The sequence below is a fragment of the Dendropsophus ebraccatus genome, chromosome 10 (genome assembly GCF_027789765.1).
Source record: "Dendropsophus ebraccatus isolate aDenEbr1 chromosome 10, aDenEbr1.pat, whole genome shotgun sequence".
Lineage (NCBI taxonomy): Eukaryota > Metazoa > Chordata > Amphibia > Anura > Hylidae > Dendropsophus > Dendropsophus ebraccatus.
The window spans coordinates 56,206,864-56,227,433 of record NC_091463.1 but is presented as its reverse complement, the minus strand read 5'-3'; the positions used below and the strand labels follow the sequence as shown (position 1 = coordinate 56,227,433).

At 44.8% G+C, this 20,570-nt stretch overlaps 1 protein-coding gene across 3 annotated transcripts in view; it reads left to right on the top strand.

Moving 5' to 3' along the window:
- Positions 1 to 20,570, top strand: part of CHRDL1 (chordin like 1) — a 79,478-nt gene that overhangs the window by 19,652 nt on the left and 39,256 nt on the right. The window contains exons 2-4 of one of the 3 annotated variants that reach the window (XM_069942694.1): positions 16,201 to 16,244; positions 16,453 to 16,536; positions 19,141 to 19,232. In XM_069942694.1, coding sequence (XP_069798795.1) covers positions 16,231 to 16,244; positions 16,453 to 16,536; positions 19,141 to 19,232 — 190 coding nt within the window. In that variant the 5' untranslated portion in view covers positions 16,201 to 16,230. Of the gene's footprint in view, positions 1 to 16,200; positions 16,245 to 16,449; positions 16,537 to 19,140; positions 19,233 to 20,570 lie in introns of all 3 variants that reach the window. The other 2 variants (XM_069942693.1, XM_069942695.1) reach the window with 2 other exon arrangements.

The window sequence follows — 20,570 nt, the reverse complement described above, 5'->3', positions numbered from 1 at the left end:
CCCTTGAGGTGAAAGACCCCCCCCAAAAAAATTTTCAGCATAACCCTAGAAAAAATTATTTGGAGGCCCTTGAAAGAGCCCCCCCAAAAAAGAGCATAGCCCTTGAAAAAATTATATGGAAGCCCTTGAAAGAGCCCCCGCAAAAATTATGAGCATAGCCCTTGAAACAATTATATGGAGGCCCTTGAAAGGGCCCCAAAGAAAATATGAGCATAGCCCTCGAAAAATTTATAGGGAGACCCTTGAAAGAGCCCCCACAAAAATTATGAACATTGCCCTTCATAAATGTGTTCTTTCTACAGCTTTAGCCCTAACAAGGGCTTTTGGGGGTCTCTGCTGCCTAAAAGCACCTAATACCTAATGCACTCTGCTACACACTGTCTCCCTCTGTAGCTCAAAGTAGCATCTGATAACGAATCTCAAAATCACTATTCTATTACTGTAAAGGTCACATGGTTTAGCCAGCCAATGAATGCAGATGCTTTTTTTCACTTCCTGTGTGCTCCTAATGCCTGCCCCCCCCCCCCCTCCATAGTTATTGGTTAAAAAAAATGCCAGAGGAGGTGGGAGGGAAATCAACTTTTTTCTGCGTTTTTGATAGAATACTCGATCGAAAAACGAGTATTTTGAATATTGTATTACTCTATCGAATACCTACTTAATTGAGTAGTACTCACACATCTTTAATCACTAGCTGAGCTAAATGTGGATTTAGCTGTAATACTAAAAATATAGCCCATGGGCAAAAGTACAGCTGCTAATCTCATACAATCAGACACATTTTTGTCTCATGCAGACTGATAAATCTGGCCCTAATAGTCTTTACTAGGGTCTTCTATCTATACTAAAGACCATTTAGACTTTATCGGTAATGATCCAAAAGTTCAGATAACTCTTAGCGATGTACACCTATAAAAAATGTTAAAGAAAGGGGTCAGGTGGAAAATATAAGCCGTTTGAAGTGTCCTACCCTATTACTTAATCTGTAAAGATAAATGTACAATAAATCATTTGGAATTTATTAATGAGTTTTCATTTCTAGGAGAAAGAATACATTTTTCTCTATAAAACCCTTAAAGAGGTTAACCACTTTACACTTCAATTAATCACTGTATTAGAATAGCAGGTTTATGTCATTTACTCACTTATAAGTATTTGATCCGGAGGCCAGATCCTCTTGCTTGTATAGTGCACATTCACCCCCATGATTCCTGCAGTGTCATTTCTTTGCATCCATACATTGCGTTACTGCAGTCATGTGACTGTAGTCATTCCACGGAGCGACGGCAGCAGATCATTGCTATATTAGGCATTTGTCTTTTTGAACATGTTGAAAGACAAACGACTGCAACAATCAGCCAACATCGTTCATGTCGGCTGATCGTTGTCTTCTATTACATAAGACGATTATCGGCCGTAAATGTCACAATCGTGCCTTAAAACCCTCTGTGGCCAAGATTCGAGCCCTGCGCCAAAGACTATGCTTTTGGCCTTAAGTCCATTCCTGGTTTTATTATGTTCTTTGCTGTTGTCTTTTGTGATCCGTTCCATGTTTCTTAGTTCTCCCTGCACTTACCTTGATGTGGCTTTCTCACTGATTGTCTCTGCTGTGTTCTGATGGACATGTCGCTTCACCTTTGGTTTTCTATGTTTCTCTTGCTTAACCTATGAGCTTAGTCTGGACTAGGTCTCCCTTATAGGTGTCTCTCTCCATTTAGTCTGGGATCTTGATTGGAAGCTATGTCCAGCTTGTCTGTTCAGCTTGATCCAGCGTTTTACCTTGCAATCTGTATTCCTGTTTTCCTGACCCTGGCCTGTTTCTTACCAGTCTTTGTCTTTTGGTTCTGTGCCTGGCTTTGTCCTCAGCGTACCTTGCTTAGTCCTCAGAGTGCCTCGCTTAGTTCTTACTGTGCCTTGCTTTCTCCTTAGTTCATCTTGCTACTATCTCTGGCTTTTGGTTTTTCGTTAACCTTGTTGCATCTCTGGCTTTCGTCCTCCATTGGTTTGGTCCTCTGTTTTTTGTTGCCATCTTGGTCCTGTCCTTCTGTGTGTCTTTGTGACTTTGCCTTGTCTACTGTCATTTGTACCTTGTTCTCCTGTACTGTGTCTTGTCTGTGTTTTGTTTGTCTGTGTTTTGCACTTATTTGAGAGGAGGGACTGACGCCCAGTTGCGGATGGTCAGTTACTGTATGACCTGCACTGAAAGTAGGTAGGGACAGCGTGGGGGGTGTTAGCCTTAGGGGCCACTTGTCCAGTGTCTCTTTGTTCCCCGGGGCCCTGACAGTAACGATATCGACTAAATACGGATGATAATGTTTCATGTAATAGGGCTTTTAGAGTTGTTTCCTCAAACCTTTCTGTGCCTTCTGTGACATCCTCTGTTGTGTGCTGTAGTTTTTTTTTTTCCATAAGCAACTGCCTATTGATTACATATCCATGTCTCGGCATGGAGACATCACAGTCAGCTGCTTCATACCCTCCTCTCCTAATGTCGTTCTCCCTACTTTACAACTAGGCAGGAAAATACAGGGTTGTGTTACTACTCGTGTATGTGAGTTGGTCAGCTCCATTAATCATTAGCTGGTGCTGGTGTTCTTGGTTTAAATATATATTTACAGTGGGGAAAATAAGTATTTGTTACACAAGTTTCCCACCTATAAAAGAATGGAGAGGTCTGTAAATTGTATCCTTGTTGAATTTCCCCTGTGAGAGAATCTATAAAACAAATTCCAGAAAATCACATTGTTTGATTTTTTTATTGTTTTGCTTTTTATTGCATTAAAAAAGCATTTGATACAATAGAAAAACAGAACTTAATATTTGGTACAGAAACCTTTGTTTGCAGGTAGAGGTCAGACATTTTCTTTAGTCCTTCACCAAGTTTGTACATGCTGCACCAGGGATTTTGTCTCACTCCTCCATACAGATCTTCTCCAGGTCTTTCAGGTTCCGAGGCTGTCACTCGGCAACATTGAGTTTCAACTCCCTTCAACGTTTCTATTGGGTTCAGGTTTGGAGACTGGCTAGGCCACTCCAGGACCTTGAAATTCTTCTTATGGACCACTGCTTAGTTGCCCTGGCTGTGTGTTTTGGGTCATTGTCATGCTGGAAGACACAGCCACCACCCATCTTAAATGCTCTTAATGGAATCAATGGAGCCGCGTTACAGAGAGGAGGGGATATCACCACACTAGGAAACACTTGAGATATTGGAAATTCTCTTAGAGGATACTCTTAGTAGACTTTGACTTGTAGCAGGGGGCAGGGCTGTATTAACAGCTGCTGATGCCCTAGGCACTAAATCTGAAGACGCCCCATCTACACGCACCTCTTGGCGATACCAGACCTGACCAATACCACCATACCCCCCACCCCCCTGGAAAAGACACCAGATTTACTGGCAAGTCTGAACGGGAGGAGGGAAACTAAAAAAATAAAAACAAAAAAATGAGTTTGTTCTGTCCCCCTGCTCCCTGGTGCTGCCCCCCTGCAAGGTGCTGCCCTAGGCACCGGAACAAAGGTGCCTAGTGGTAAATAAGACCCTGGCAGGGGGACTACTTGGAGGGTACCTGTCTAATAAGCACAGCACTCTGCTGTAAGGGGTTCTGACAATTTTGGCTCATATATATATATATATGTATAACCAATACTCACAGTCAGAAGAAATTTGTCAAAGCTGAGCAGGTACACAGAGTGGCAAGTCCAGTAGCACAGGTCCCAGGCCTGAACAACTAGTTGGAGTCAAGCCCTCAAATTAAGCTTGAGCAAAAAAATGTTGGGCCACGTCGGCATAGATTCAGAGCTGTCTATCCTGCTGATAGTTCCCCTTTAAGTAAACAAAGATTTACATTGTTGACTCTGCAGTTAGCTTCAATTTATTATGTGTGCATTTACATGCAGGTCTTTACTGCATTGTAACTGTTTCTGCTGAACTCTTCACTATTCAAGTAATACAAGCAGGCCCGTATCTGCCATGAGGCGAGGTGAAGTGTTCGCCTCAGGCGGCAGATAACACAGCCCTTGAGGGGGGCGGCATCAGCATCCTGTGTCCTTATCATTACAACTAGTTACGGCTCAGTGCCCAGCCGTGTTTCCTGTCAGTTGCCTCATGAGAAGCGATGAGGAGGCACTGGAAGCCTCGTATTCACAGGTATTCACATCACATAAGACATAGATATAGTGTCTCCTGCTGTTAACCCTTTCAATAATGCAGAGTTATTATACTCTGCATCACTTACACACTGTAGAAAAGAAAAAGTTAACAGCAGCGGGGACGCTATATTATGTCTTCTCTGCACTGCCGACCTCCGAGCTGACCTCAGCATAGTGCAAGAGCAGGAGAAGAGGCATAAAAGTAATGTTCTGCTCTGCTGTTAACTCTTTCTGTATTGCAGAATGTAAGTGATGCACAGTAATACTCTACATTCTGCAGTACTGAAAGAGTTAACAGAGCAGCCCGGTTATGGCTCTTCTCTGGCTCCTGATGTCAGAGGTTAGCTATAGTGCTGTCCCATACACACTGCGATGCTGCACTGTGCCTGTCCTGGATCTTCTCTCCCTGACTATTGCTCTGAGGTCCCTGCAGTTTAGACTGCTGTCAGGTCACAGGATAGAACACTCAGCTGAGGCATTAATCATGTTGAATGGGGGGACCTGGGAGTGCTGGAGTTCTTGTATGGGGAATGTGAGGGGCACTATGGGCATGGTGATATTACAGGGAATGTGAGGGGCACTATGGGCATGGTGACATTACAGGGAATGTGAGGAGGGCAGGGGGCATGATAATCTTGTAGGGGGAATGTGGGGGAACAGGGATATAATGCTGAAATGCAATTTTTTTAGCTCATTCAAGTACAGCTGCTAGTTCTGCTTCATCTGTGTCTTGGTGTATTTTTTCTGCTTATTTAACATAAAAAATAGAAAATCGAGATTTAAATCGAGAATTGCCTCAAAATAAAAAATAAAAAAAAATTTAGATTTTATTTTTTGGCCATGTCGCCAATCCGGGGGGGGGGTGGAACGCTTTGTCAGTTCTCGCCTCAGGCAGCAAAAAAGCTAGAATCGGCCCTGGATACAAGAGCAGCAAATTAAACTAATGAGGAGGTTCTATATAAATGAAATGACTGGAAATACAGCTATACATTTCTAAATAGCAACAATGAGCAATTATGTGGGTTAACAGCAATATTTCAGAAGCAGCTACTGCATCCAGCCAACCACTACAACATGGGCCCGTTCTGTTGCATGTGTACAAGGACGCCATACATGTCCCCTAGATGCAGATCCTTCCTCTGGGACCTGCACCTGTCTTTAGATTGTGAAGAAGAGGATGGTGCAGTCAGTCACTGAAGTCACATGCTGGATTGGACTGCTTAGACTGGCCACACCACCATGAGCACAATGTACACAAAATCATTGTGGCGCTTTTGAAATGGGCCACCAGGGCAGTACTGGTGGTGGTTGTCTCTTCACTCCTTTTTTTTTTTTTTTAAACATTGCATTAAAAAATCTCCATAGGTTTACTAATCCACACTGCTATGTCAGTTGGAAGTACCTTCACGAGGTGCAAAGTGTGACAGCTTGGGGTTACATTCGTTTATGTGATTTCTAGTATGAGATGATTGGCATATAAAGCATTTCTCACTCTAGTACGATGGCTTAGATCTAGCCTCTAACTAAATTCATAAAGTTTCCCTCACTATGAGACTTGGGCCCATTGCCCAGTACCACAAACAAACACAGTCTACACAGTCATCATGGTTGTGATTCGCACAGGCCTTGGCACAGTCTTTTATCCCCAGACTGGAAGCATTGTGTGAGATGCTTGCACCCCATTTACCGACATTTGGTCTGTAGATCAGAGAAGGTGTGGATATTTCTGCAATATACCTTTTAGAAGTGAGAGGGGGTGGGTACCAAGTGATGATTATAACGTGCAGTGAATTCACACCTTCACGTGATGCTCAAAGGCTGCATGTTGTGGTGACCTTGTGCAACTATTTGACATTAAGGTAACGTCCAATGAGCTTAAAGGGATTATCCAGCATTGGAAAACATGGCCACTTTCTTCCAGAGACAACACAACTCTTGTCTCCAGTTCAGGCTGGTGTATTTACTGTATAGCTTTAATGGAACAGAGTTGCAAAACCCCATTCAAACTGGGGACAAGAGTCGAGCTGTCTCTGGAAGAAAGTGGCCTTTTTTCAAAGGCTAGATAACCCTTTTAATTATCTCACACTTTAGTTGAGTGGACAGAGTGGAAGACGTCCTTTTTTTATATCAGAAGATAAAATCTTGGCAAACACAATCTTAGATATTTAGTAGAAGTAGGCGTACCTCAGCACGTACCAATCAGCTCAGCCACACTGGGATAACTGGAGACATCATATTGTGGAGGCTATATATTATCCCTGCATAGGACACCTCTGGATGTTGCTCAGCAAAATCAGGACAGTCTCGAAGAGCAAAGAGATGATGCGGCACTCATCCAGTAATGCTAATCAATATTATTTACTTTCTTACATTTTACATGTAAGAAAATAAATAATATCGATAAGCATTACTGGATGAGTGCCGCATCATCTCTTCGCTACACCTTATGACAATCTTAGATATGACTTTTTGGTTATCAGCCATCTAGCACCAATTTATGGGTACTGATGGTTGTCTCTTCATCGTTCTCAAAGCAAAAACAGTGACCATACAATAACCTGTGCGAATTGCATGATAATAAAATGTAAATAATATATAATAATAAAATAAACATGATTCAGAGTTCGAAGCACTGCTCCAGCATTATATTAGGACATACAGAAGTTATACAGTATGAAGGAAATTCCCTGCTCAGAATCCCTGAGGAAAACTAGCTCCTGTTCTATTTTCCGTAAAACATGGATGTCTATTCATCTGTATGGTTACCATGTGCAATTGCTTGACTGACTAGTCCCTCTTTCTGAGGAATCCAATGTTTGCCACAGGTACCAAGTTGTGAGTGGTGCTAGCTGTTCCCCACTACCATGTTTGAAAGTAGTGGGCCCTAGGGCTGCATCCGTCTTCTCCATGCAGTTGGATTCATATGCAAAGCGTTCTGTTTCGCACTAAGGGCCCTATTACACAGGACGATTATCGTGTGAAAAATCGTTATATTGTTCAAATTTAAACATAATCATTCTGTGTAATTGCAGGCAACGATCGGAAAATCGTTCGTATGGCGTTGATCGTTGATTTAGATCTGAATCTAAAATTAGCGTTAATCGTTCGCTAATCGCTCGCTGTAATTCCACGTTCGTTCGCTCAAGTTCCGCATTTTTTCAATAATCGTTCTGTGTAGTAGCACATTGCCCATAGTTTTGCTGAGATCAGAAGGAATAAACAATCATAGTAACAATCGCAATAACAATCGTATCTAACAGCCAACGATTTCAGGTTAACCATAAACAATCTCGTTTGCGACCGTTTATCGTTAGTCCTTAATCGTTAAAAATCGCTCCGTAAAATAGGACCCTAACCAAACCTTACTGTACTTACTGTAAGTTGGCTCATCTCTAATTATAGCTGTATATACATCAGCCAGACCACTGCTATTAAAGATTGGAACACTCCTTTAACCCCTTAACGACAAAGGGCGTATATTTACGCCCTGTTGTCATTAAGGGCGATCAGAATGGGGCCGTGCGGCGACCCCGCTCTGCACCGCCGCGATCCCGGGTGCGGCATGTAGCTCGGGGCAGCGGCTATTAGCGGGCACGGTCCGATCGCCGTGCCCGCCAATAAGGTAATCGGATGCAGCTGTCAAAGTTGACAGCTGCATCCGATTACCGGATGCAGCCGTTCCCTGGTGTCTAGTGGCGGAGATCAGGGCCGGATTAAGGTTGGTGGAGGCCCCGGGCGACAATTTTGTTGGAGGCTCCCCCCCCCCAAAAAAAACAACAACAATATCACGATCTATATAGATGTCAGCTTACTGTAGGCGACTTAACACAGATCCCTCCTCGCTCCTGGCTGTATGGCTCAGCATCCTCCTCTGTTGTGCACGTGATGGTCACTAGAGGCTGCAGTGCAGAGGAAGATGCACAGCCCTAGAGACAGGTGCAGGAAGGGGTGAGTATCAGGGTGGGTTCTCACATTGTGTTTGTACTAATAACGTAATGTGAGAACCCAGCACTTTCTGTGTGCTCTTAGCCACTGTGTTAGTGCCATATTACATAGTCTGATATCCTGGGTAAGCAGCGCCGTTCTGCTAGATTGGCGCTCACTTACAGAGCCTATGATAAGGCTGGATCAGCCATCAGCCGCACATCACTTTTAAACGTAGCGATGCATGGCCGGTGGCCAATGAATTTTGCTAGCGAGAAGCAGTGATGGTATTATGGCTTAGAGCAATATAGCCTAACTTTTTTTTTTTTTTTAATAAACACGAGGCACCCCTACCGAATAATGTTCTAAAAAATACAAAAGAAATGTCATCCAGTGACTTACAGGTGATGTCTTCTTTGATCTGAGGCGTCACTTTGAGTTTCCTCTCCATCCGGCCCGGATCACCAGGAAGATTTCTTAACCTGCCAGACAAACATCTTAGGCTCCGCACTTTTACAACAACTTCCCTCCCTTTTTCCAACCCATAAGGTCCCAAACAGTATTAATTCCACTTTTTGGTGTGATTTCCAGTAAAGTGAGTAGGTATGTGGGTTGCCCCCTGTATGTCCCTTGCTGTGCCCCAAATAGTTTTAAAGTCCCTATGTCCCCATATAGTAATAATGTCCGCTGCTATGTCCACATATATAAATAATGTCACTGCTGTACACCCCATATAGTAATAATGCTTCCTGTTGTGCCTCTATATAGTAATAATGCCTCCTGCTGTGTCCCCATATAGTACTATTGCTCCCTGCTGTGCCTCTATATAGTAATAATGTCCCCTGCTGTGCCCTCCATATAGTAATGTCCCCTGCTGTGCCCCTATATAGTAATAATGCCCCTGGTGGCTGTAGTCAACCCCTAGTGGTGTCCTGGTAGCTGTAATTGCCCTGCCCCCATCCCCAGTGGTGTCCTGGTAGCTGTAGTTCTCCGCGGGACCCTGCCATAGATGCAGGCCGTATTTAGAATTCATGCTGCCCTAGGCACTTTGCATGCTGAGGCGAACCCCCCCCCCCCCAGGCACCCCAGCGTGGTGTATGCATGGTGTATACCCCGGCACGGCTGGCACCCCAGCACCGAATACTCAGCACCCAGTACTACTGAGCGGCACCCCCCGGCTCTCAGTAGTGCTGGGTACTGGGGTGCCGCTCTGCTTGATGCCCGCTCTTCTCATCAAACAGACGTGAAGGAGGAAGGAAGGTGGCCGGGGACATCTTGGTTTGGGGTCCGTTTATGTCTAGTATCGGACTGGGGTACCTGGGGCCCACCAGAGGAAATGATCCTTGGTGCCCACCAATATAGAACCAGTGAGACACGACAGGCCGCTGCTTTCCTGGATTCATCTATATCTGTGACAAATGCTTCCTTAAAAACATTTTTAGTCAAACTAAAACTCTCAGAACACCCTTCATTTATTCAGCTCTCAGGGTATGCTAGGAGTTGTATTCTCTGAGAGGACAACCTTTAATAAATCACTGTATGCAGAGTCTCCTGGTGGCTGCAATCTGTGGGTGACAACCATCAGCCCTGAAGGTCCAGCAATACATCTGTCCACACTGTACTACAACTCCCAGCATATCCTGAGGGCTGCAGACTGTCAGTACATGCTGGGAGTTTTAGTGTCTGCAGCTGTTGTATTTGGGTCCTAGGTGCATTATACAGTGAATGCTTTCTGGAATATAGGAATACATAGATCTGTGGATATGCTGGGTGTTGTAGTGCCTGCAGCTCTTGTAGTTGGGTCCTAGGTGCATTATACACTGGATGCTTTGTGGGAGATCAGAATACATAGATCTGTGGGGGCTCAGTGTAGGGAAGTGACCCCAGAACAGCACTAATAGGGGATAGAACAAAAACATCTACCCCTATCCCCTATTAGTGATGTTCTGGGGTCACTTCCCTGCACTGAGCCCCCACAGATCTATGTATTCTGATCTCCCACAAAGCACCCAGTGTATAGGACCCAACTACAAGAGCTGCAGGCACCACAACTCCCAGCATATCCTGAGGGCTGCAGACTGTCAGTACATGCTGGGAGTTGTAGTGCCTGCAGCTCTTGTAGTTGGGTCCTAGGTGCATTATACACTGGAGGCTTTGTGGGGGATCAGAATACATAGATCTGTGGGGGCTCAGTGCAGGGAAGTGACCCCAGAACAGCACTAATAGGGGATAGAACAAATATATCTCCCCCTATCCCCTATTAGTGATGTTCTGGGGTCACTTCCCTGCACTGAGCCCCCACAGATCTATGTATTCTAATCTCCCACAAAGCCTCCAGGACCCAACTACAAAAGCTGCAGGCACTACAACTCCCAGAACAGTCTGCAGCCCTCAGGATATGCTGGGAGTTGTAGTGCCTGCAGCTGCTGTAGTTGGGTCCTAGGTGCATTATACACTGGATGCTTTGTGACATATAAGAATACATAGATCTGTGGGGGCTCAGTGTACGGAAGTGACCCCAGAACATCACTAATAGGGGATAGAACAAAAACATCTACCCCTATCACCTATTAGTGCTGTTCTGGGGTCACTTCCCTACACTGAGCCCCCACAAATCTATGTATTCTTATATGCCACAAAGCATCCAGTGTATAATGCACCTAGGACCCAACTACAATAGCTGCAGGCACTACAACTCCCAGCATTTACTGACAGTCTGCAGCCCTCAGGATATGCTGGGAGTTGTAGTGCCTGCAGCTGTTGTAGTTGGATTCTAGTTTAAAAGTTTGCACGAGTGTACTGTAGTGACCGCGGGGCTGTGTCAGTACACTACCGCAAACCATACACTGACCTATTTAGACCCCAATGGTACACAGGCTCTGCACACTATAGAAGTGATTACAGTGCAGTTACTAATGACTCACGGGTGACGTCTTCTCCCATTGCTGTCGCTCACTCTTTGCTTTCCTCTTCATCTGGCGCAGCCATCATGAAGACTTCTCCGACCACAACTCAACGGTAGAGGGGCGGGCTGGCTGGCAGGGAGAGAAGCTGGGGGGCAGGGAGAGAAGCTGGGGGGGGGGGCAGGGAGAGAAGCTGATGGGAGCAGGGGGATTGGCAGAGGGGCGGGCTGGCTGGCAGGGAGAGAAGCTGGGGGGCAGGGGGATCGGCAGAGGGGCGGGCTGGCAAAGAGAGAAGCTGGGGGGCATAGAGAGAAGCTGGGGGACAGGGAGTGAAGCTGTGGGGCAGGGGGATCACCGAGGGGCAGGCTGGCAGGGAGAGAAGCTGGGGGGGCAGAGGGATCGGCAGGGAGAGAAGCTGGGGGGGGGCAGGGAGAGAAGCTGATGGGGGCAGGGGGAACGGCAGAGGGGCGGGCTGGCAGGGAGAGAAGCTGGGGGGTAGGGGGATCGGCAGAGGGGCGGGCTGGCTGGCAGGGAGAGAAGCTTGGGGGGAGGGAGAGAAGCTGGGGGGCAGGAAGAGAAGCTGATGGGGGCAGGGGGATCAGCAGAGGGGCAGGCTGGTCAGGCTCCGGATCCCCCCACTTGCCGGCCAGGTGAGCTTCCAGCAGACAGCCTGTTACACACAGGCACGGAAGCTCACCACAGCAGCCCGCGGTGGCCGAACTTCCTGCTCGGCGCGATGACGTCACTGTGCGCCACTGCCCAACAGGAAGTCCGGGCACTGCGGGCTGCTGTGTCACCTTCGGGGCCAGGTGAGCTTCCGGCAGACAGCCTGTTACACACAGGCACGGAAGCTCACCTGGCCCCGAAGGTGACACCGCTACCCCCCCCCGGGCGCAGACATAATCGGTGGGGGGGGCGGCAGAAGGGGGTTGAAGAAAAAAAATGCACCAACCTGAACCCGGAACCCTGCTTCCGGGTTCGGGTTGGTGGGGGCCCCTTTGTGGTGGGGGCCTCGGGGCACGTGCCCCGGGTGCCCACTCTTTAATCCGGCCCTGACGTTGTCCTGGAGGAGCGATCTCCGTGACTGAGGCAGGCCGGGGTCTCCGCCAAGATGGCGCTGACGCCAACTCGGCACTCGTTTGTTTTCGGCTGCAGCAGCCGAAAGCAAACGAGTGCCGATCTTATTGATCTTTGCTGTATAAGTATACAGCAAAGATCTCAATGAGAGATTAAAGTGTATATACTAGAAGTCCCCCAGGGGGGCTTCTAGTATAAGTGTAAAAAAAATAAAAAAAGTGTTGTTGCGATCAAAAAGTCGTATATGCGCAATCAAGGTACCGCTAGAAAGTAAACATCATGGCGCAAAAAAATGACACCTCACACAGGAATAGAGCGATTTTAAGGAACATATATTTGTTAACAATGGTTTGAATTTTTTACAGGCCATCAGATAAAAGAAAAGTTATACATGTTATATATCGTTTTAATCGTAACGACTTGAGGAACATACATAACAAGTCAGTTTTAACCCAGGGCGAATGGCCTAAAAAAAAAAACCCTCCAAATAAACAAAATGCATTTTTTTTTTTTTTTTTTTTCAATTTCACCACATTTATTTTTTTTTCTGGTTTTCCACTGTACTTTATGAAAAAATTCAGCCTGTCATTGCAAAGTACAATTAGTGACGCCAAAAATAAGGGCCCATGTGGGTTTCTAGGTTGAAAAATGTAAGTGCTATGGCCTTTTAAGCACAAGGAGGAAAAAACAAAAACCTAAAAATCTAAATTGGCTCTGTCCTTAAACGGTTAAAACTGATTTTATCATTATTTAAAAATATTTGCATATAAGAGTGCATAGTAAACACAGAAATTCAGACTTAAATACTAACTTGTAACTGCAAAAATCAACTAATACTTATCTATTCCTATAAATATATCTGGATTTATTCCATTTTCCACACCAGCTTCTAGAGCAGAGACAACATACTGGCATTTTAGAGTTTCTTATTTTTAAGCTTTGTCATGGCGCCTAAGACAGGATCAGCAATGGGCTGGGGATTAATTGTAAGATCTGTTATATTGCTGAGGGCCTATAGAAGACAGTTTAGTAATGGTAGACATTATACACAAACAAAGGCTCCTTGCCCGATCAGTCCATGTCCTTCATTGCTTACTGCAGAGTATAATAATAGTAATAATAATAATAGTAATAAAATAATATAGAAAGGAAATGTGTGGCTTCAATGTGGCTGACTCTAGAGAAGGTCTTACATTTTTTTTTATAAAGCTACAACATTAAAAGATTTTTTTTTTTTTAAAAACTACCTTTAATGAAAGTAAAATTAAATACCAGTCATTCCCTTTAAAGGGACACTAGCAGATTTGTTTCTTTCAAATCAACTGGTGTCAAAGTTATAGATTTGTAACTTACTTCTATTTAAAAATTTCCAGTCTTCCAGTACTTATCAGCTGCTGTATGTCATGCAGAAAGTAGCGTATTCTTTCCAGTCTGACACAGTGCTCTCTGCTGCCATCTATGTCCATGTCAGGAACTGTCCAAAGCAGAAGAGGTTTGTTATGGGGATTTGCTGTTGCTCTGGACAGTTCCGGACATGGACAGCGGTGAAATCAGAAAGCACTGTGTCAGACTGGAAAGAATCCATCACTTCCTGCAGAACATACGGCAGTTGATTGGTACTGGAAGACTAGAGATTGTTAAATAGAAGTAAATTACAAATCTATATAATGTTCTGACACCAGTTGATTTGAAATATTTGTTTTTCCCAAATTACTGTAAGGCTCTGTTCACTAAAACGTTAGGCTTTCCTATGGATGCTTTTCTTTATCATATGTTTTACTTTGACTTCAATGTTAAAAATAATGAACTGTCAAAATTCAGCTTTTCTACTGTGTTGAAACGTGATTGAAATGTCCATTAAGGGAAATGTTTCTCTGCACTTTTCTATAAAACAATAGGTTAGAATAAAAAATGCATAAACAATACCAATCCAACAACAATCCTACAGTACACAACACACATACAATGCACATATAACACAAAGCCCCATTTATTGGTCACAAATTTAAGCCAAACTTAAAGTGACACTGTCACCACAGTTTTCATTTTTTCATAATTTTCAAGGTTTAATTTACTAATATTGCTGTGTCCATAGCTAATTTCAGACAAATTATCAAGTTGATTGTTCAAGAGAAAAATGAACTTTTATCACCTTGTTATTGCGCCACCTGGGCGGGGCTAGTCCACGAAGCGCCACATCGCCCCGCCCACTCCACCGCAATTGACCCCGCCCCCTTTGCTACGTCATTTCTTCAGGCCGCTCTGCTGCAGCGGCCTCCGTCTTTTTTGGCCCTCCCAGCCTGTGCAGGGACGTCGGGACGTGCGTGTTCACATCACCCAGAGCGTCATGCGCGTGCGTCCCCTTCATTTACCGCACAGGCGCACTGGGTAAGTGATCTTCTCCTGCACCAACCAGCCTGGCTGTGCTTGCGTTCGCATAGCCCGCGGCTGTCAGGTGCAGGCATGGTGGGGCTGTGTGCAGTCCATCTGTGCCCTGTTGTCCCCCGGACCTCTCGCTGCTGGCTGTGCCGGCGTCTGCACAGCCAGCAGCGATCTGATGCGGTAGAGGCGCAGTGCGGCCGTCCTGCTTGCACTGTGCCGGTGGTGGCCAGTGTGTGACAGAGAAGAAAGCTGCGGGCGGCCAACAATTTTACTAGCTGTTCGGACTGCGCCTGTGCACTACTGCATCAGATTGCTGCTGGCGGTGCGGACGTCAGCACAGCCAGCAGCGAGAGGTCCGGGGGACAACAGGGCACAGATGGACTGCACACAGCCCCACCATGCCTGCACCTGACAGCCGCGGGCTATGCGAACGCAAGCACAGCCAGGCTGGTTGGTGCAGGAGAAGATCACGCTCTGGGTGATGTGAACGCGCACTTCCCAACGTCCCTGCACAGGCTGGGAGGGCCAAAAAAGACGGAGGCCGCTGCAGCAGAGCGGCCTGAAGAAATGACGTAGCAAAGGGGGCGTAGTAAACGGCGGTGGAGTGGGCGGAGCGATGTGGCGCTTCGTGGACTAGCCCCGCCCTGGTGGCGCAATAACAAGGTGATAAAAGTTCATTTTTCTCTTGAACAAGCAACTTGATCATTTGTCTGAAGTAAGCTATGAACACAGCAATATCAGTAAATTAAACCTTAAAAATTATGAAAAAATGAAAACTGTGGTGACAGTGTCACTTTAATAGAAGTTTCTTGCATATAAAGAAAATGTGTTTTATCTTTATCCAGCTGAGAAAACAAAAAAAAACCTAGCCCACAGAGGGGGTACTGCACTACTTTGTGTCTTCAGCCCTCTCTGGTCTTTTGGGTATAAGCAATCCAGGGATATACTGGCTGTTGATCTTTGACAGGTTCAGCACTCTCTTCTCCTGGAAGGACACACACAGCATTCGGATTGTATGAGATCTCCCTCGGGAGGTAGTAGAGGTTGGCTGTGGTCATTGCATTTCCATTTTTTAAAGGTAATCTGTCAGCTCCCAGGCCTTACCTAAGGTGGTGACAGTGTGCTGTTGCTGGCAGTCCGCTAGTGAACATGGCACCTTTTGGTCATTTGTCCGTGCAGCGGATTATGCACAATCCTACTCTAATTAAGTGTCAAAAAGAAGTTGTTTGAGCCACACTCTGGCACACCTCACTGATCCTTCCTCCTCCCTTTTCCTCATGAATAATCAATGCTGCCTGGCCTCCTGCTTGCTTAGCTGTTAGTGTCTCTGATTGCAGATCAGTCCTCTCTGGGCAGTTTATGTCTAAAAGAAACACTCTGAAATAGTTGAATCTCTGAGCCTAAATGTGTTGGAGCTGTGGTCTAGGGGTAACTCACCTGTCTAGAGACCTGCCAGAATGTCATTCTTTGGTTCAAAACTCTTTTAAAATTGAGTGGATGGCTGCCATTTAATGACAAATAATTGCCATTATTTCAAAACATGGCTGTTGTTTTTAAATAATGGCCATTATTTGACAATGATAGCCATCCACTCAATTTCAACATTGTGTGAGCAAGCATAGCCTTTCTGTGGTTTCAATTCACTCCAGGTTTTGGTTGCAAAATACTGAGCAAAAATATTGAATGTGAACATAGCCTTAAAAACTATACAATAATGAGAAAAAATAACAATAAATAAAGATCTGTACTTAATTTCCTTCAGGGGATTTGAACCAAAGAATGAACTGCTGGCATGTCCCTAAACAGGTGAGTTACCCCCATACCACAGCTGCAACAAATTTGGGCTCAGAGATTCAACTATATCTGAGTGTTTCTTTCAGGCACAAGCTGCCTACAGAGGACTGATCTGCAATCAGAGACACTGGCTAATTATGAAGAAGAGGGAGGAGGAAGGAGTGGTGGGGCGGCCAGAGTATGGTACAAACAACTTCTATTTTACACTTTATTACAGTAGCATTGTGCATAATCCACTCCATGGACAAATTACCAAAAGGAGGACTAGAGGACTGCCAACTATAGCATACTGCCAGCACCTCAGGTAGGGCCCAGGAGCTTACAGATTCTCTTTAATAGAGCCAAGCAAATGTAACTTTTTACCTGAATGGATTGGCACCGACGCTTGTATGCCGATGGTGTGGTCACTTTTTTGAACTGCTGCCCGATTCCCCTTCACAGTATTAGAATTAATGGAGCCGCGTCACAGATAGGAGGGTTTTTTGTCACACTGGGGGCCATCAGGCTCGCCTCAAGTGCTTCATGCCAGGCTGGTGCCTGGGAATATACCAGCGGCGTGCGAGGGAACTGGGTGGCGGTTCAAAAAAAAGGTCTGCTCTACCGGCATCCCCACACCGACGCTGATCAATTCTGGTAAAAACACCAAAGCAATGTACCTAATGGTACATTGCTTTTAAGAGATGATTCCCCTGTTGCCACCCAAATATTGGGACTCCTCACCTGAGAGCCTTAACACTTTTATTTTTTCCCCTACAGGACTGATTGAGGGGGGGGGGTTCTTTTTTTCACCTATGGTCTGTACTGGTATTATATCGGTGTAAAGGAAAAAATTTTATCAACTTTTTCTGGTATATATTTTTAAAAAACTCTGTAATCCTGGTGTTTTTTCCCCCTATTTTTGTTTAATCTGTTCAATGTGCGTGAACAATATTGTTATATTTTAATAGATCAGACAGTTACGCACACTATGATACCAAATGTGTTTTTTTTTATAAATATTTTATTGATTTACACTTGTTTGCCTATTTGTGTACAGTATGTTTATGTGCATGTGTATGTGTGTATTAACTGTGCTATTTGTGTGTATATGTACAATTTGTGTCTGTAGCTTGGGGGGGGGGGGGGGGGGGCAATCAAACGTTTGTTATGGGGCCCAGTAATTTCTAGCTACGCCCCTAGGGGTGATTTATACTTTTATTGAGGGAGAGTTTGTTTAATATTTGTAAAAACTTTCTTTTCTTTTTTACACTTTATAAGTCCCCCTAGAGGACTTATATATGCAATAATTAGATTGCATATACTGATCAATGCTATGCTATTGCATAGCATTGATCAGTTTTATCGTCACTCTTCTCATAGAGCTTGCCTGAGGCAGACTTTATGACAAGACTGCTGATCCAATAGGACATAGGTAAATATTACTCCTCCACCTGTCAGTCACGCTGCAGGAATTACTCCTCCGCTTGTTAGATCACTATAGAATGTGGTATTTAAGGGGGTTATTGGCAGGCAGTTGCGTGATTGCGTGGAGAATGGCAAAAAAGTTAGTGCACCCAAGATATTATAACCAGAAAGGAAAGGGCTACCAAAGATCCAGTTGCTCCAATTGGTTTAACCCCATAGCTACCCATGACGTACCTGGTACGTCATGGTGGAGCGGGGGGTGTTCAGAGTGGGGTCCCGCTCTGAACGGCGCTGATCCCGGCTGACATGTGTCGGCATGTGATATCTATTAGCCTGACAGCTGCATTGAAGTGCTTCATGCACAACATCCCTGGTGTGTAGTGGGCCGGATCTCCCCCCCGCGATGCGATCGCGTGGGGAGATCCGTTCTTCTGGCCGGGCCGGCACTCAGCGTCGCAATGACGCTGATCCCGGCTCGGCAATAGATTGCTATGGCCTGCAGCAGGCCATAGCAATCTATTACCGATCTCATCGATCTTTGCTGTGTATATACACAGCATTGATCTCTATGAGAGATCATTGCTGTGGATATACAAGTCCCCCAGGGGGACTTCTAGTTGATGTAAAAAAAAAAGTAAAAAAGTGTTTTTTTAAAATCCCCTCCCCTAATAAAAGTCCAAATCACCCCCCTTTTCCCATTTTATGAATAAATAAATAAATAAACATATTTATTATCGCCGCGCGCGTAATCGTCCGAACTATTAATTAATCACATTCCTGATCTCGCACGGTAAACGGCGTCAGCACAAAAAAATTCCAAAGTGCAAAATTGTGCATTTTTGGTCGCATCAAATCCAGAAAAAATGTAATAAAAAGTGATCAAAAAGTCGTATATGCGCAATCAAGGTACCGTTAGAAAGAGCACATCATGGAGCAAAAAATGACACCTGACACAGCCCCATAGACCAAAGGATAAAAGCGCTATAAGCATGGGAATAGAGCGATTTTAAGGAACATATATTTGTTAACAATGGTTTGAATTTTTTACAGGCGATCAGATAATATAAAAGTTATACATGTTATATATCGTTGTAATCATAACAACTTGAGGAACATGCATAACAAGTCATTTTTACCATAGGGCAAACGGCGTAAATGCAAAACTCCCCGAAATCAAAACAAATTCGTTTTTTTTTTTCAATTTGAAGGCGCAAATGTTTTTTTCCGGTTACGCAGCATATGTTATGGAAAAATAATGCCTGCCATTGCAAAGTACAATTGATTTCGCAAAAAATAAGCACTCATATAAGTCTCTAGGTGAAAAAATGCAAGCGCTATGGAGTTTTAAACAAAGTGGAAAAGCAAAAGCGCAAAAACGAAAATTGGCTTTGACCTTAAGGGGTTAACTGCAAATGAATGCCTTGCTTTTTACCATTTATAAGCAAGTATGCATATTTTTTTTATAAATGTAAAACCTTTTATTTTCTGTGTTTTTTTTTTTCAGCCTGAACCACACAAAGATGGAAGAGAAATATACTTTTTCTTGCCTTTTATTCCTGCTCCTTATGGATGGCTGCAGATTTGAACATGTTAAGAGTAAGTGAGGTCTTATTTGTCGTCTTAGACTATGCAGCACTTGTTTCAGGTTTTAGGGTGCCTTCACACATACCGACTCGCAGCAAAAAACTCACTGCGAGTTTCTGCTACGAGCCGAGGTCCTGGAAGGCCCCTATCACTACATACAAGCAGCGGTCTGAAAGACCGCTGCGTGTATGTAATGCAGCTGCCCCCTTAACCCCTTCGGCTCCCACATCGGTCCTGCACCGCTGTCTCCATACATTACCTGGCTCTGGCTGCACGGGGTCCCATGGGTTCTGCTCTGCCGCCCAGCCAATCAGTGGCTGCGGCTGGGCAACACACTGATTGGCTGGGCGGCAGAGCAAGACACCGGGACCCCGTGCAGCCAGAGCCAGGTAATGTATGGAGACAGCGGTGCGGGACCGGTGCGGGAGCCGAAGGGGTTAAGGGGGCAGCTGCATTACATACACGCAGCGGTCTTTCAGACCACTGCTTGTATGTAGTGATAGGGGCCTTCCAGGACCTCGGCTCGTAGCAGAACGTTTTGGAACGAATAGCTACAAATTTTACAAAGTTGTCCTGCAGCTGTCTGTATGAAAGGGCATGGACCCCTCCATTCAAGATAGGCATGGATCCCTGCCCCCACACACATCCGTAGCACATACAGTTAGGTGTACAGGGCCATCAAAATGAATAGGTCTGCATTTTGCCTATAGCGGGGACCCGTTGCCACGGACAGAATTAACTGTACTAAAATATAAATTCTCAGAATGCTTTAGTGACAATTCTTACCTATACATCAGTATGGAATATAGAAGTACGTAAAAGAATATACCTCCATTGATTTGACTTTCTTGTACTGACTAAGGTATTAGAAGTTTTGGTATTTGGTTTGTAATAAATTTATTTGAACCATTAAAGACTACACAAAGTACCAAGTGCTCTGTACCTTTAGGCTGAAAGGGAATCTGTCAGCTCCTGGGCCCTACTGGAGGTGCTGACAGTGTGCTGTAGGTAGCAGTCCCCTTGTGAACATGGTGCCTTTTGGTAATTTGTCCGTGCAGTGGATTATGCATAATCTCACGTCTCCTACTGTAATGAAGTGTCAAAAAGGAGTTGTTTATGCCACACTCTGGCACACCTCACCACTTCTTCCTCCTCCTCCCTCTTCTTCATATAACTTAGCTAGTCCTTATATTACCCATTTTCTTTATTTTAACTTAACTGATCCAGTATCTTTTGTCTTGGCGTTTGACCAGAAGAAGCAGATTATAAGGGGTAAGTCATGCATATACAAAAGAGATTTGTTCGATTCAGCCGCTAGCACTAGTCTATTGTTTCTCACCTTCCATACCA